Source organism: Gallus gallus, chromosome 2 (assembly GCF_016699485.2).
Source record: "Gallus gallus isolate bGalGal1 chromosome 2, bGalGal1.mat.broiler.GRCg7b, whole genome shotgun sequence".
NCBI lineage: Eukaryota > Metazoa > Chordata > Aves > Galliformes > Phasianidae > Gallus > Gallus gallus.
In genome coordinates, this window is record NC_052533.1 from 115,684,001 (window position 1) to 115,697,100 (window position 13,100).

At 36.3% G+C, this 13,100-nt stretch overlaps 1 protein-coding gene across 2 annotated transcripts in view; it reads left to right on the top strand.

Annotated features, from left to right (window-relative positions):
- The window catches only part of C8orf34 (C8orf34 homolog), a 170,730-nt gene extending 158,266 nt beyond the window's left edge, over positions 1-12,464 (top strand). For both annotated transcript variants that reach the window (XM_025147990.3, XM_015282758.4), the window contains 2 exons: positions 467-560; positions 11,438-12,464. In XM_025147990.3, the coding sequence (XP_025003758.2) occupies positions 467-560; positions 11,438-11,445 (102 nt within the window). In that variant the 3' untranslated portion in view covers positions 11,446-12,464. The remainder of the gene's footprint in view (positions 1-466; positions 561-11,437) is intronic.
- Positions 12,465-13,100: the final 636 nt, after the last annotated feature.

Sequence of the window (13,100 nt, forward strand, 5' to 3'; positions counted from 1 at the left end):
ATATGTTCTAAATCAGGTTGCAGATCCTTGTTCTTACAGTACTGAAGACAGTGAAAGTTCTGACAAATCAAAGCCTTGCTTAAGCAAATCAGTCATGACATATCTAGGCATGGTCCAAAAACTGCAGGAATAAACAGACTATCCTCGTTGATGTTTTGTGTCACTGCATTTCTAAGATGAGTATTTACATATCTCTGGCTATAACAGATAATTAAATAAATAGACTTCTTCCCCTGGAATAAATGGATAAACAAGAATTCCATTAGAAAGAGTATCTGGGAAGCCTGCATAGCCTCTACATTCTGAGTTTACGTCACAGCAAGAATATATAAATATATATATATATATTTTTTTTTTAATTGAAGATTTTTTTCCTATCCAGTTAATTGAAACTGAAGTACTACAATCTGCATTTGCATAGTACCAGTCTAATCCATTTTATCTAAAATAGATCTGTTTATGGCAGGATGAATTCTTACAACAGCTTCAGCTTGCTCATCAGCCTTGGATATTGCCGAATGATACAGAAAGTGAAGGAGTGGAAGCTGACCAAGACAAACGTAAGTCTACTTGTTAGGAGCTGATGATATTTCAAAAAACTTTGAACTTTTTTGTATCACTAAATCTTGCAAAGAAGTCATGCCTACTCAGAGGAACTTTTCTCATAAAAAGCAATTACTCATTTGTTTCAGGGCCAAATTTTATAGGATTGTTTTCAATAAGCTTTCCTACAGACAATGAGCATTGACAAAATGATCAGGGACCACAGCTTACCTAGCTAAGTGAAATGCTTTGTTCTGGAGTGTTAAAGTAGTTGTTCCAGAGAAGAAGCATGAAGTTGAAATAGATGTTCTATTCAGTAAATCTGTATTGACCAGGAGAAAGAAAAAGAAAAAGGAAAGAAAACCAAAACTGCACACACATACACAACTCCAGCAGCTCTGAAAAGTAGAGCCTTCATCCTCATTAACTCTATTTTGTCTGCATTCTTTTGAATTCCTCTGTATGAAAAACAGTTCTCAATTGCACCAGTAATCCTTAATTTCCTGCACTCTTTGAAGCAGTTGTCTAATCTTGAACGTAAAGGTCAGCAGGTTCATAACCTAAATGACAGAACAGGTAACAACAAGTAGCATGCTATAAATCACAGTACTTTCAGACTACAGCATGCTGTATCTGGCTACAAGGTACCTGTAAATAGTTGTGTTGAAAATATTACGTTTCACATTTTGCGATTGTTTTCTGATCTGAAAGGGTAAATACGCAAACTATTTCCATAGATAATTAAGGTGATATACTTAAAAAGAACAGGCAATTTAATCAGTGTGTTTACAAGTCTTAATATATGTGACTAAAACTTCCTTAAACATTCACAGTTAAAAATATGAAAAAGCCAATCCCTTCATGGAATGGAGTAGCTGTGTATGGGAATGAATTCGTGGTTAATGATAATCGTACCAGATAAACAGGATATATTTCTTAATGATGCCACTTTAAAAAAAAAATTATACTCATATACCAGTTCCACAAATCCATAAATTGTCTGAGGTTTGACTATGAAATTTTGATTTACTTGCTGAGACACTGAAGAATGTGAGCTAGTTTTTTAATAAGAGTAGTGTAAAATGGAAGTTCTGTGTATTCAGTTGATTTTAGCCCGAAGTTGGTAACAGTAGTTTTATTTACATCTGAACCTTTCACTTACCTTAGGGTTGAAACCCACCATAAGTGGCCAAAGAGAGAGTGTGGTACCTACCCAATCCATGGACGTGATTTTTTTTTCTGTTTTTCTCCAATGAATTTGGAATCCCACCAACATTTGTAGGACTGGCTTCACACAGACTGGTGCTAAATGTGTGATGAGGGAAACTGATGCTTCGGGACTTGTCAGATGCAGTGTCTTTTCTTAGGTGCAGTGCCTGAATTGTGGTGGGGGCATTTCTGAGCATCCAAGCTCCTGTGCTATAAGATTCCAGGAATTATGGTAGATTGTTGCCACTGCCTGTTGTGAGAAAATTGTAGATTTTAGGTGTAAATGTCAGTCCTTACGTTGGGATCAAAGAGATTATACTTGCCTGAGTAATAATAGTTATTTTTTCTGGACCTGGTGGCATAAAGCTAGAGAAGGGGGAGAAAAGGTAATTGTGAACTATGCTTTCTGTAGTGAAGAGGGATCTGCAGCTGTCATATATTCTTTTGAGGCTATTTGTAAGTCTGTATAGCCAAATACTGCATCATTTCTAGTATGTCAGTCTTTCTACTAACATTACTAAAGTAGAACAAAAACTGTTTATCAAAGCAATAATTCCTATATCTGATATCTAATCATCATCAATGTTATTAAAAATAACAATCTTATAATGCCCAAGAGAGATGATATGCTAGGTCATGGGGAAGCAGAAAGTGTAGAACCATCATTCCTGGCAAAGAGAAGCTCCAAATTCCCAGTTGTAAAGTGGGGAGTCAGGGAGGGTTTGGCATACTTGCTGATGCCAGTGCTTGTAGTCTGAGCAGCTGGCAAGATTCTGCATCATTTTTCACCCTCAAGTTAATAAATCTGTATAGATGTTGTGCTTGTGATTTAGTGATGAGGGGCCCAGGAGTTCATAATTTATGAGTCTTAGCAGAAGAGCTGCAAAATTAATCTTTACAATAGCAACACCTGTTCTTTCACTCAGCTTTTAATAAATTACATGTGGATAATATTTACCACATTCTTTGACTACCTTCAGATAATAGCAGCCAGGTGTAAAGATAGTTTTTGGTAGTGGGAAAACAATGCAAAAAGAGAAGATATGTGAGTCACCTTGAGTTCTTTTAAATTAATACCTTGTGGTTACTGTTCTACAAGAAAAAGAATGGAAAAACTTTTTTTGGGGTAGCGGTGCATGTGTGCTCAGGAGTTTAAAGAGGCTATTTTCAAAGCCAGTCAATGATAACTGAACAGAACTAGGTCACTTTGGAATCTCAAAATCTTCCAACAATTATTTGCAACAAAGATATGGCAGTGCATATCTTGTCTTAGGGAAAGGAGGTCTAGGTTCTCAATGCCTGAAAATCAGACTTTACTTTCTAAGTACTTTAGGCTCTCTGACAGCATTTTAAAAATTTATCAGAAGCATCCAAATATAAATAACTAGATGTCAGTCATTTTTAAAGAAGTTTCATACCAATTATAACAATATAAATTTGCAAACATATGCCAGAGAAAGGTTTGTAATTTTTTCCCCTTACAATGTAAATTTTGTGATTAAAATAATAGGAACTAGTGCATACTTTCTATAGTAGAACTGTCACCTAATAACTAAATGTCTTCTGTTTGTTAAATAGGTTCTTTGATATTATGTATGCACTGAGCAAAGAGGAGTGAGAACAGTCAAGGCTGTATGATCCAAAATGAAGGGTGTGTGGTTCTTCTGTGACTTTAGTGTCACTAAAAACATGTAAAAAGGGACTTGTACTTTCTTCCTCTCAAGACACTTCCCCATTGTTGTCTTCAGTAGTTTGCTTGTATACTACTTCTCTGCAGAAAGTTTTCAGAGGATGCATAAAGATCATTTTTAGAAAGAGGAGGGATCTGGAGAAAATATTTACCAGATCCACAATGTTCCCAGTTGATGAGAGTTTTTTGACAAAAGCAATTTTCTTCATTACTGGGCACTGATGCAAAGAAACAGAAGAACTGCTTCTGTAGTCACCACAGCATTTCTCAGACAGCTTTTCTGAAAAGTTTCAGAGGACCGGCAAGAGCCAGCTTAAATTTTCCCTTGAGAACAGGCCCAACAAATACTGCTGATTGAAAAATTCTGATGCATCAGTACCTTCCAGGAATCCTGGAAGGATGATGGCAGTCTTTTGTTGTAATTTGGCCTGCATTTAGTAGCCCTGGGATGGACTTGCTGCCCAAAGTCTGCTTTCCTGAGTGCCTAACTCAAGAAGTAAGTCATAAAGTGGATGTCTCCAGATTCAGAAGTCATGGATATGCAGGATCCTTATTCCTGCAGTCAGTTCATTTCACAGATGTGCATGATAGGAAAATAACTTAGGCTTTTGGGGAACTTATTGCTTCAATAGTTCTTATTAAATATATATATGTGTGTGTGTGTAGACGTTCCTTTGCTCCAGCCTGATTAAGACATGGCAATTTTGTAGTCACTGGCATGCTAGGTAGTGTGGCTACTATAAGTTTATTGTAACTTAAGCTTGCCTACGGAAGTACTAGCTACTCATTTTGCTGCTATACATCTGCAAACTCCTCCTTTCTAAGGGTTTGTGATGGAAAGTCAACTACTAAAAAGTAGAAGCTGATTGTTAGAAAAAAAATTTATTTTCACTCCATTCATTCTCATACTTCTCTTGAAACACTGCTGTCAAAAGCCCTCTACTGATTACTTCAACAGGTAATGAATAAAATGTTCGTTTTCCCATTCTGCATAAATATCTGCCTAAGAAAAAGACCCAAAAAATGTAATACTGCTTTTTGTAGGATCAAGAAATTCAGAATGTGTTCCAGTAAAATTCCAAACTTTACAGTGTTTGTCTGCAGGTGAAATTCCTTATGCTGAGCAAGTTCATACAGCTAAACAGATATTCTTACTTAATAAATTTTAAAAATACATGTTCCTACGAATTGGAAAATTGCTTGACTGGAGCTCATAGAAAGGAATTTAATGCTGCAATATGGTTTTGATGTGAAAGTTTCCTCTTACTAGAGCCGGTTACCATATGTATGTGTATGAGTAAGAGTGACAAAATCAGGCCTAGAGTAAAAGCTATTGTTTGAAACCTTTATAGATTAACACAAACACATTCCTGTTAGTCACATTCAGCTTTTTTGCATCTGTATTCTGCTCTGATGCATTATAGCGGTACTTGGAAACATCTCTTTCAGTGTTTATGACTTGGGGCAAGGCTAGAATTTTTTTTCTCTGTTGAGAAACGTAGATATAAGGCATTGCAAAAAATGTATTAATGAATTACATACCAAGTTAATTAGAACATAATATATGTAGTTATAGATATTCCCAGTGAATAATAAGTTCACTACAAACACTTTTTCTCATCTCAAAAGTGAATCTGCATTCAACTTCTGGGAAACTTTAATTTGAGATTCATTATTCTTTTCAAGAAATCTAGGGTATCTTTCTTTCACCAGATATCTCAAGAGTGGTAATACAAACCAGAATAAAAAAGTTGGCATGCTGCATCTCCATGCTCTTTGTAGAGTGTCATGACTGTGGTATGCTTGGGGTATGAAGGATTTACCAAGTCAGTCCGGACAGCTCCAGCTCCGCTTCAGAAGCAGAATACCAATCAGGATTGGTGTGCTTTAAATACAATTTCCCCAGGCCTTCTGGGAAGTCTTGGCTGGATGTCTTGCTTCATTTACAGCTGAAGCTTCACCATTTCATATAACAGATCTCTGAATCTGAAAATGAAAGAGAAAACAGTTTTCTATCCTGGAAACATTAGTATTCAGTTATTCATAGTGAAACAAAAGTAGAGATTGACATTATTTTTACCAGTAGTTGCATCACGCTTGGAAAGGTAAGAGTTCAAATGCAACCTGGGACAGTTGGAATCAGACTCAAGGCTCCTGTTTTTTGGCTGAATGTTCTGTTATGGCTCTAGTTCATGTTGCTTTGTTTATTACTGTCTGATATTTGGTTTAATCTTGGAAAAGTTCCCACTGAACTTGGGAAGGAAGGGAGGAATTTTTCCATCATAGTGAGAAAAAAAAAATAATCCTGTATTTCAGTGCAGACACCTTCCAACCTAAGGATATGATTTTTTTTCATTATTATTATTGTGGCAAAGTTGAAATTCCAAAGACTGTATTACTGTAATACAAATAACATGGTCATTTAAAAAAAAATGTTATAGAGTGACATAGAGAACTATCAAGGTACACATTAGGTGAATTAAAAGCTGGCTCACTGAGGAATCAAAAAATAAGAGTATCTGATGGGAAGATGTAGATGAATGGGACTCATTAGTGCCTGATAGGTTTAGATAATTGATGTAAGGGAGAAGTTGAAGATATTAAATAGTATGAATCCCTTGATATAATGGCCACATTCCAGTAAAATGCACTTTATTATAACCAGATGAAATATATTTGAAGCAAATGAAATATATGTGACACCAGAGAAATATATCTGTCTCTGCTTCAGAATAATGAGACTTTGTCCTGGAAAGCAGTGACTTAATGGGTTTAGGATGATCACAGATGATCGTCTCAGTGTGAGCTCTTAGAATAATGCTATAAACAAATAAGGGTAAACCATTCCTTGCATGCCTAAAAAGTTAAGTAACAAGGTAATTATTCAAAATAGTATCACCTAAAATCTGCAGTTCGAGTGTCATTAAGAAAGATTGGAATTACTTAAGAGATTAAAGAAGATTAAAAGCGACCCAGCATTTGAGAAGTCTTGTTAGGAGTTCACCTCACCTAAAGGCATCCACTAGGAACTTCAGAGATGATATATGTCTGTAGATCTTTAAATGAGAAAGATTAAACTCTTCAAACTATGACAACGGAAATTGATGCTATGACCTAGCAGCCAGGGGCCTTAAGCATTGTAACCAAAAGTTGAGGGAAGTGATTAATTTGGAGTCATTAACATGAGGTGATGGGGCTTTCTAAATGACAGATGTTAATCCAGCTGGAGATACTGGTATGCAAGTGGTCAAATTAGATGAGTGCACAGGATTTTTTTGCTAGTGTCTGTGAATATACTTATTCATTCTCACATAGTATAGTCTAGATGTGAAATTTCAGTTACTTCCCTGGGGTAGGCATATTTCCTGTTAGGTATGGATAAAGGTGAGCATGAGTTAATGATCATATCTGACTTAATTTCTTTAAAGTTTTCCTTATTTGTGTTTTAACATGTTCAATGTAATTCTCAGTCCTCCCAACAGTACCTGGTGAATATCACATGATTACAAACAAAGAGAGATTATTCTTTGCAGATGAAAGATGCATTTTCTTACAAACACCAGATCATGTGCATAACTGTATTTACATGCATACACATTTTTGTGATTTTATACTGAGGTCTATTCTAGTGATTTTAAACTGCAAAGATTTCCTTAGTTGTTTTTATTATCGTAATTTAGTCCTTGGAATATAAAAATGATTTATGTGAGAAAGTAGAGTACCTCTGGATCAAGTATGTGCAACCTATTGTAGGGTACCTGCTTGAGCAGGGGGCTTGGACTCAATGATCTCTTGAGGTCCCTTCCAACCCCTGTAATTCTGTGAAGTAAAGGTTGTTCTTAATGATCTACAAATATAAAATTAGAAAATACTAACAGTATGGATTAATACTGACCATAATATAGACATTAGTAAAATACTATATAGACTTTATTTTCCTAGACAAAGCAGGTCAGTAGATACCATGAACAGATTTTGTGCTTTGAAAATTTTGAAGATGTATGTGACAAGAGTGGAATAAAACACAGTAATTCATTTGGAAGGGGTCTTCAAAGATTGTCTAGTCCAACTGCCTGACCACTTCAGGGCTAAACAGAAGTTAAAGACTGTTATTGAGGGCATTGTCCAAACACCTCTCAGACATTGACAGACACATCTGTCAGAGGGAACAACCACCTCTCTAAGAAGTCTGTTCCACGGTGTTGAAACTCAGGTTGTTTAATGCTGTCCTATTAAAAGGTTAGTCTAAAAGGTCAAAATCAAAACGCTAATCTTTAGGAAAATAAAGCTCTTCTCTAACATTAGTGAAAGAATTTTGGAGAATAAAATAAAATGATGCTTTCATTGACTGATCACTGACAGACAGATAATAAGGTTAGCTGCTTGTCTTAGTTTCAGCTGGGATGGAATTGTTTTCTTCAGAGTGTCTGGTGTGATGCTATCTTTTGGTTCTAGGAGAAAAGCATTGTTAATAACACACCAATGTTTATAGTTATTACTAAGCAGTGTTGTTGAACAGAGCCAAGGCTGTACCAGTTTCTCAGTTCATACTAACAAACGGATGGGAGGGGGCAGAATCAGGGCTGCTGACTTGAGCTGGCCAAAGGGATATTCCATGGCACATGACATGATGCAGAATGAGAGTTCTGAAGTGGTTGGGAGTTCATTGCCCTTTTCTGCTCACTGAGCCACCTGCTGGGTTAAACTGCAACACTGCTGTTGCAAAGAAATGTAACTTTATAATGGAAATGCAGTCTAATTTGCTGCGTGTTGGTGGAGGAAATTTAAGTCACTTGATTTTGTTTTGACTATATCAGGATCTTTTAGACTGCTTTTCCAAAACACCTGCTTTGCTGAGTAACCATAACTTAAATTAGATGTAGCTCTGTGTGAAGGCATGCAGTGAACCACGAACTGATCTGGTTGAAATATCACTTAGCAAACACAGAATATTTTTACTCAGATAATTCAGTCCTGTGTTGTGTCTCAGCCCTGCGGATACCCTGACATTTGTGCTGCATGATTCAGAAAGAGCTATGGAGAATATCTGAGAATCTGACAATAGGGGGCTGAAACTGTTTCAGCTGACTTTTCAACAACAAAAAATGCTCAAGAAAAATGCCCCCAGCGTTTTAGCAAAGACTCGAGTGATGGTAACCCAGTGAAGATTGAGGGGCACAGTCATCCCATGAAACTGCATCTGGCCTAGAAGAGCATATCGATGAACTGTTCAGCTCAAGGACTACTGTATAGACTTTCCAGCTGGAGGGAACCGGCCATTTCTTGTATCCTTCATACTACAGAGCATTGTAAAGAGCTAAGAATTACACTGTTCATTTTCTTACGCCTTTCTGGATTCCTTTATTTGCCATATTGGCCATGCACTTTTGCTACAAAGAAGATCTTGCTACAAATCAGTGTACTTTTTATCCAATTTATTTGCTGCAACTCTTTTTAAGAAATGTACACCCCATTTGTCTTTCACCGACGCCTTGTGTGGTCATTTAGAGCAGTAAAGAAAGAGCACAAAGTAGCCTTCCTACCAAAGCAGATTGTTCTTCTTTTACACCAATTTTTCACTCAATTTAGTTTAATGCAAATGGCCCCATAAAGCGCAAGACTCAGGAAGCAGCAAGCAGCGAGTACATCTCTTTGCGTTAAATAAAGCTTTGAAAGGCTCTTGATTCCATAGCTAAATGATGGATTCAGCGGATGGAGTCAGATTGCTATAGAAACAAACAAAAAAATAAGTAGAATGACTGTAATTCCAGGGTGCAAAAATGACCAGGAAGTGAAGGATCTGTGAAAGAAATGTGTTCTTTTCTCTTGTGCCAGTGTTCTCCGAGCTCTACAAGAAGTTAATACGCTTTATTACCTTATTGTTATAAATATGTTTTGCAAGGATGGGATTTATTCTGAGCTAAAACTGTGAAAGTTCCTCTTCTATCATGAAGAGAAAGGATTTCAAATGTAAGTAGGAAAAAGACTGCGATGGAAAAGGTTAAGTTTTTGTAATGAACTCAATAACTGTGACTGTTCTTGGCCTGTCAGAGAGCAAGTCCATGAGTGTGGAATCAGGGAAAGAAGAGAGAAGGGTCGATCGTCGTTGTGTGGCTTCTGTTCATTTTGGTTAAATCTTGCTTGGCAATGTATAGTACCAGTGTGTTGCAGCAGAATCTGGGGAATGCTTATGTTCTCTGTGTTTTATTTTCCTAATCTTCAAACTGCAATGATAAAATATGATAACTGACACTAAAGCTATGAAAAATCACCAGTTAATGTTTGTAAACATGTCACAAGTGTAGGCCCCAATTCTAATGTCTGTCTGGATTTCTTTCTGCTTTAATTTCACAAACATTAAAATGGCTGTAATTTGTTTCAAAAATTTTACTCAAGTAAATCAGTGATAGCTTTCTGCTTATATTAACCACTTTTAAATTATTGTCATTCTTTTTTACATTGAACTGCTCAGCATGTCAGAATGACCCATCTCACCTACCTTCAGCTATCTACAAATGAGGGAGTGTAGTCCAAGCTATTTGTTCTCTGAAATAGAGGGAAACAAAGGAACTTCAGAGATTACATAGAGATGTACAGTGCTGGGGAAGTGACAGAGAATCCCTTCTCCCTGTCAGGGGCTCCTTCATCTTTTGCGTATCCAGCCTGACTCTTCTCTAGCTCATGTCAGCCAAGAATTGACTTGGTCTTAATATCATTTCTTATCAGTCAAGAATTCTATAATGGATATGAGGAAGCATAGATTATATTTTCTGGCTGGCATCCCATTTCCTTCTGCAGCTAAGAAGACCACTGTCCCTGGAGCTTTTGCAGATAGCTGTTTTGAGAAGAATTTGCAAATGGAACAGGCTTACATATGTTTGCTTTTCTTTTTCCACCCTTAAGACAAATCTGTTACTTAAAGATCGAACTGTGACAGTGCTTGAATCTCTGCTAAATGAAGTGTCTCCAAGGAAAACAGTTGTTAAGCATTAAGTATAAGTGATGAAAAAATACATATCAAATTAATACAGGGTGAGAAGTGTTGCTAAGATTTCCCAGGCTTTTTTTTTTTTAATGCTGTGGTGTTCATGGTATGTGGCTTATTCTGTTGAATATCAGTACAGTATCAGATATAAAACCCAGGCTTATCACCTGGCAAAGTGAACCTTGAAGATATGGTTCCAGGACTATCTAATTGATTACCTGGAAATAACGGGGAATGGTTTGCTGCTGCCAAATGCCTTTAATCCCCCCAATAGAGGTTGCGTATTTAGATATACAAAAGAAATGAAAAAGTTGAAGTTACTGATCCTAATTCCCTTCAGTGTTTAAAAATGACAGATTGAAGGCTTCTAAGGTAACTAACAGACCTTTATGCATTCAGCTCTGTAATTCAACATGGTCTGGGTGTTGTTTATTTCCCAGTTATAACCCTTGTTTTCTAACTGGGTGCATGTAACAGGAACAGATGCATCATTACTTGAGTTTTTACAAATATTTAGGGAGGTGGTTGTGTTACAGTCAGCAACATTTGCAAAACAATCTGCTTCAATGTGCATGTGGAAATATCTGTAAAAGCTGAATTTCCATTTTGCTTCGGGGAAAGTTTTCAACCTGGACACAATCAGAAATGAAAACGTTACTATCTCAGCTCAACTGACTCATTATAGTTACCTATCATACTTAATGCACTGTACAACACTGTTCAATTTTTGCAACCACTTAGCACTATTATTACAAGGAAAAGGCAGAAAAGCCTTTAAAATGCTGAGTAATTGGAAAAAAAATATATAACTAAAGGAGCTCTGGTTTGCTTCTGAATATTTTAGTAATGAAAAAAAATAGAGATTCATCAAAATCCACAGTGCTAATTTAACTGTGAGATCAGCATTATGGAAAACTTTTACAAAATGCAAGCACAACAGATTTCCATTTTATCATATTTTTTTGGTACATTTTAGCCCTAATTTCTGTGTTTTCTTTTTGATTTCATAGGTTTGTGAAATCAGTGGGATTGTTGAAGAACAATTTAATAAAAACAAAAGTATGGTGATCAAAACTACACCTGAACGTTTGCTTTAGTTTATACATAATAATTTTAAATGGAGTTATTTTTCTAGTATCAGCAGTACATAAGGGGAACCACTCCGATATGTGGATGCTGTAATGCACTGAATCAGAGTGCTTACTGTGGTACAGTGGCCTTAGGAAAGAAGGGTAGCTGTCACCTTTTAGTATAAAGTTACTCTAATGTTTTTGTTTAGATTCTACCCCGTGCTATTTTGGATTGACATTTGATAAACTAAACTCTGCCTGACCAAAATAAACTTTACTTAAAGACTGTATGTATTTTAACTTGTCTAAGGTTTTCTACTCCTTATATTTTTGTAAGCTTTGCTCTTTTTTAGATTAACAGACATGAAAGTGTTTGCCCACATCTGCCAATCTGTATGTCCCATTCAGGTCTCACAGAGAACTAGCTGTTTGCTCATAGTCACCTGCAGAGACGGGCCTGGGGGAGTGAGTGAATGAGTGTGTACAGGGAGCAGGAACAGGTGTTGCCTGTGTCACATAGCTTTGTATTGAGTTTATCTGCTTTGATCTTTAAAATAAATAAGGACTGTTAAAAAGGGAACATATCGATAAGGAGTGAAGCATGCATGCAAAAATAAAGTATCTAAAGGAATTTCATATGTAGAGTAAAACACTATTTACCCATATGAGTTACTGAATCAAATTTGCTGTTCAAAATGAACTAACTGATATATGCTGTATGCTTGGAAATTTAGAAGATGCTTTGGCACAGATATCAAATGAAGGGATGTGGCAGTTGCATTTACTGATTTCATGTATGTATCTGTTAATTCTGTCAAGTGTGTTTTCAGTTTCCTTTGTCTTCAATTATGTACATTTGGTTCCTGTATCTTAAACATAACGATATACTGGAATTGCTTGTGACTATTAAAAACAGAATATAACAGATCATCTATTTGTTTAAGGAATAAAAATGAATTCTCTGTCATGCATGTTCCATAGTGTGAAGTTTTTTCCCTGTTTCTCACACATTCAGTGCTAGCACAAAAAGTGTCTGGTCTGTCTTAGGCACAAGCAAGTGAAATGGAAGATGTGATTGTGCTGAGCTGGCTCTTGCTATATGTAGCATCGTTGTTTAGACTTCCTTTTTGTAAAATGTTTAGCATACTGGAACCCCATGGGAATGGTCCCTTGAAGTTCACTGCAGGTTGGAGCTTCGTTAGTTAGTCATCAATAAAGAAAATCTACTTTGTTGTGTATATTTTCAACATACACATTTGCATGTGGGACAGTATGTTGTCATTGATAAGTTATAGTTGATTAGTTTTCTGCAGGAAAGCATTCTCGTGAAACTACTTATAGCTCTAGCAGTTATAGCTGTTGTTTTGGGTTATGTTCTTCCCTAGTGACCTGCATTTCATACTTTGCACTTTTCATTAATGTCAAGGTATATTTGCCTTTTTTTCCTAATTGCTTACATTATTTACTGAAATTATGATCATATTTAATCCCTGGGGAAAAAATCTCATTGACTTTGATGGAACTAAGAGTGCTCATATTTTAAGAAAGAAATTGGAATTTGGCAGCATATTAATTCTAGAAGTTCTTGCAAGCTTAAATACTT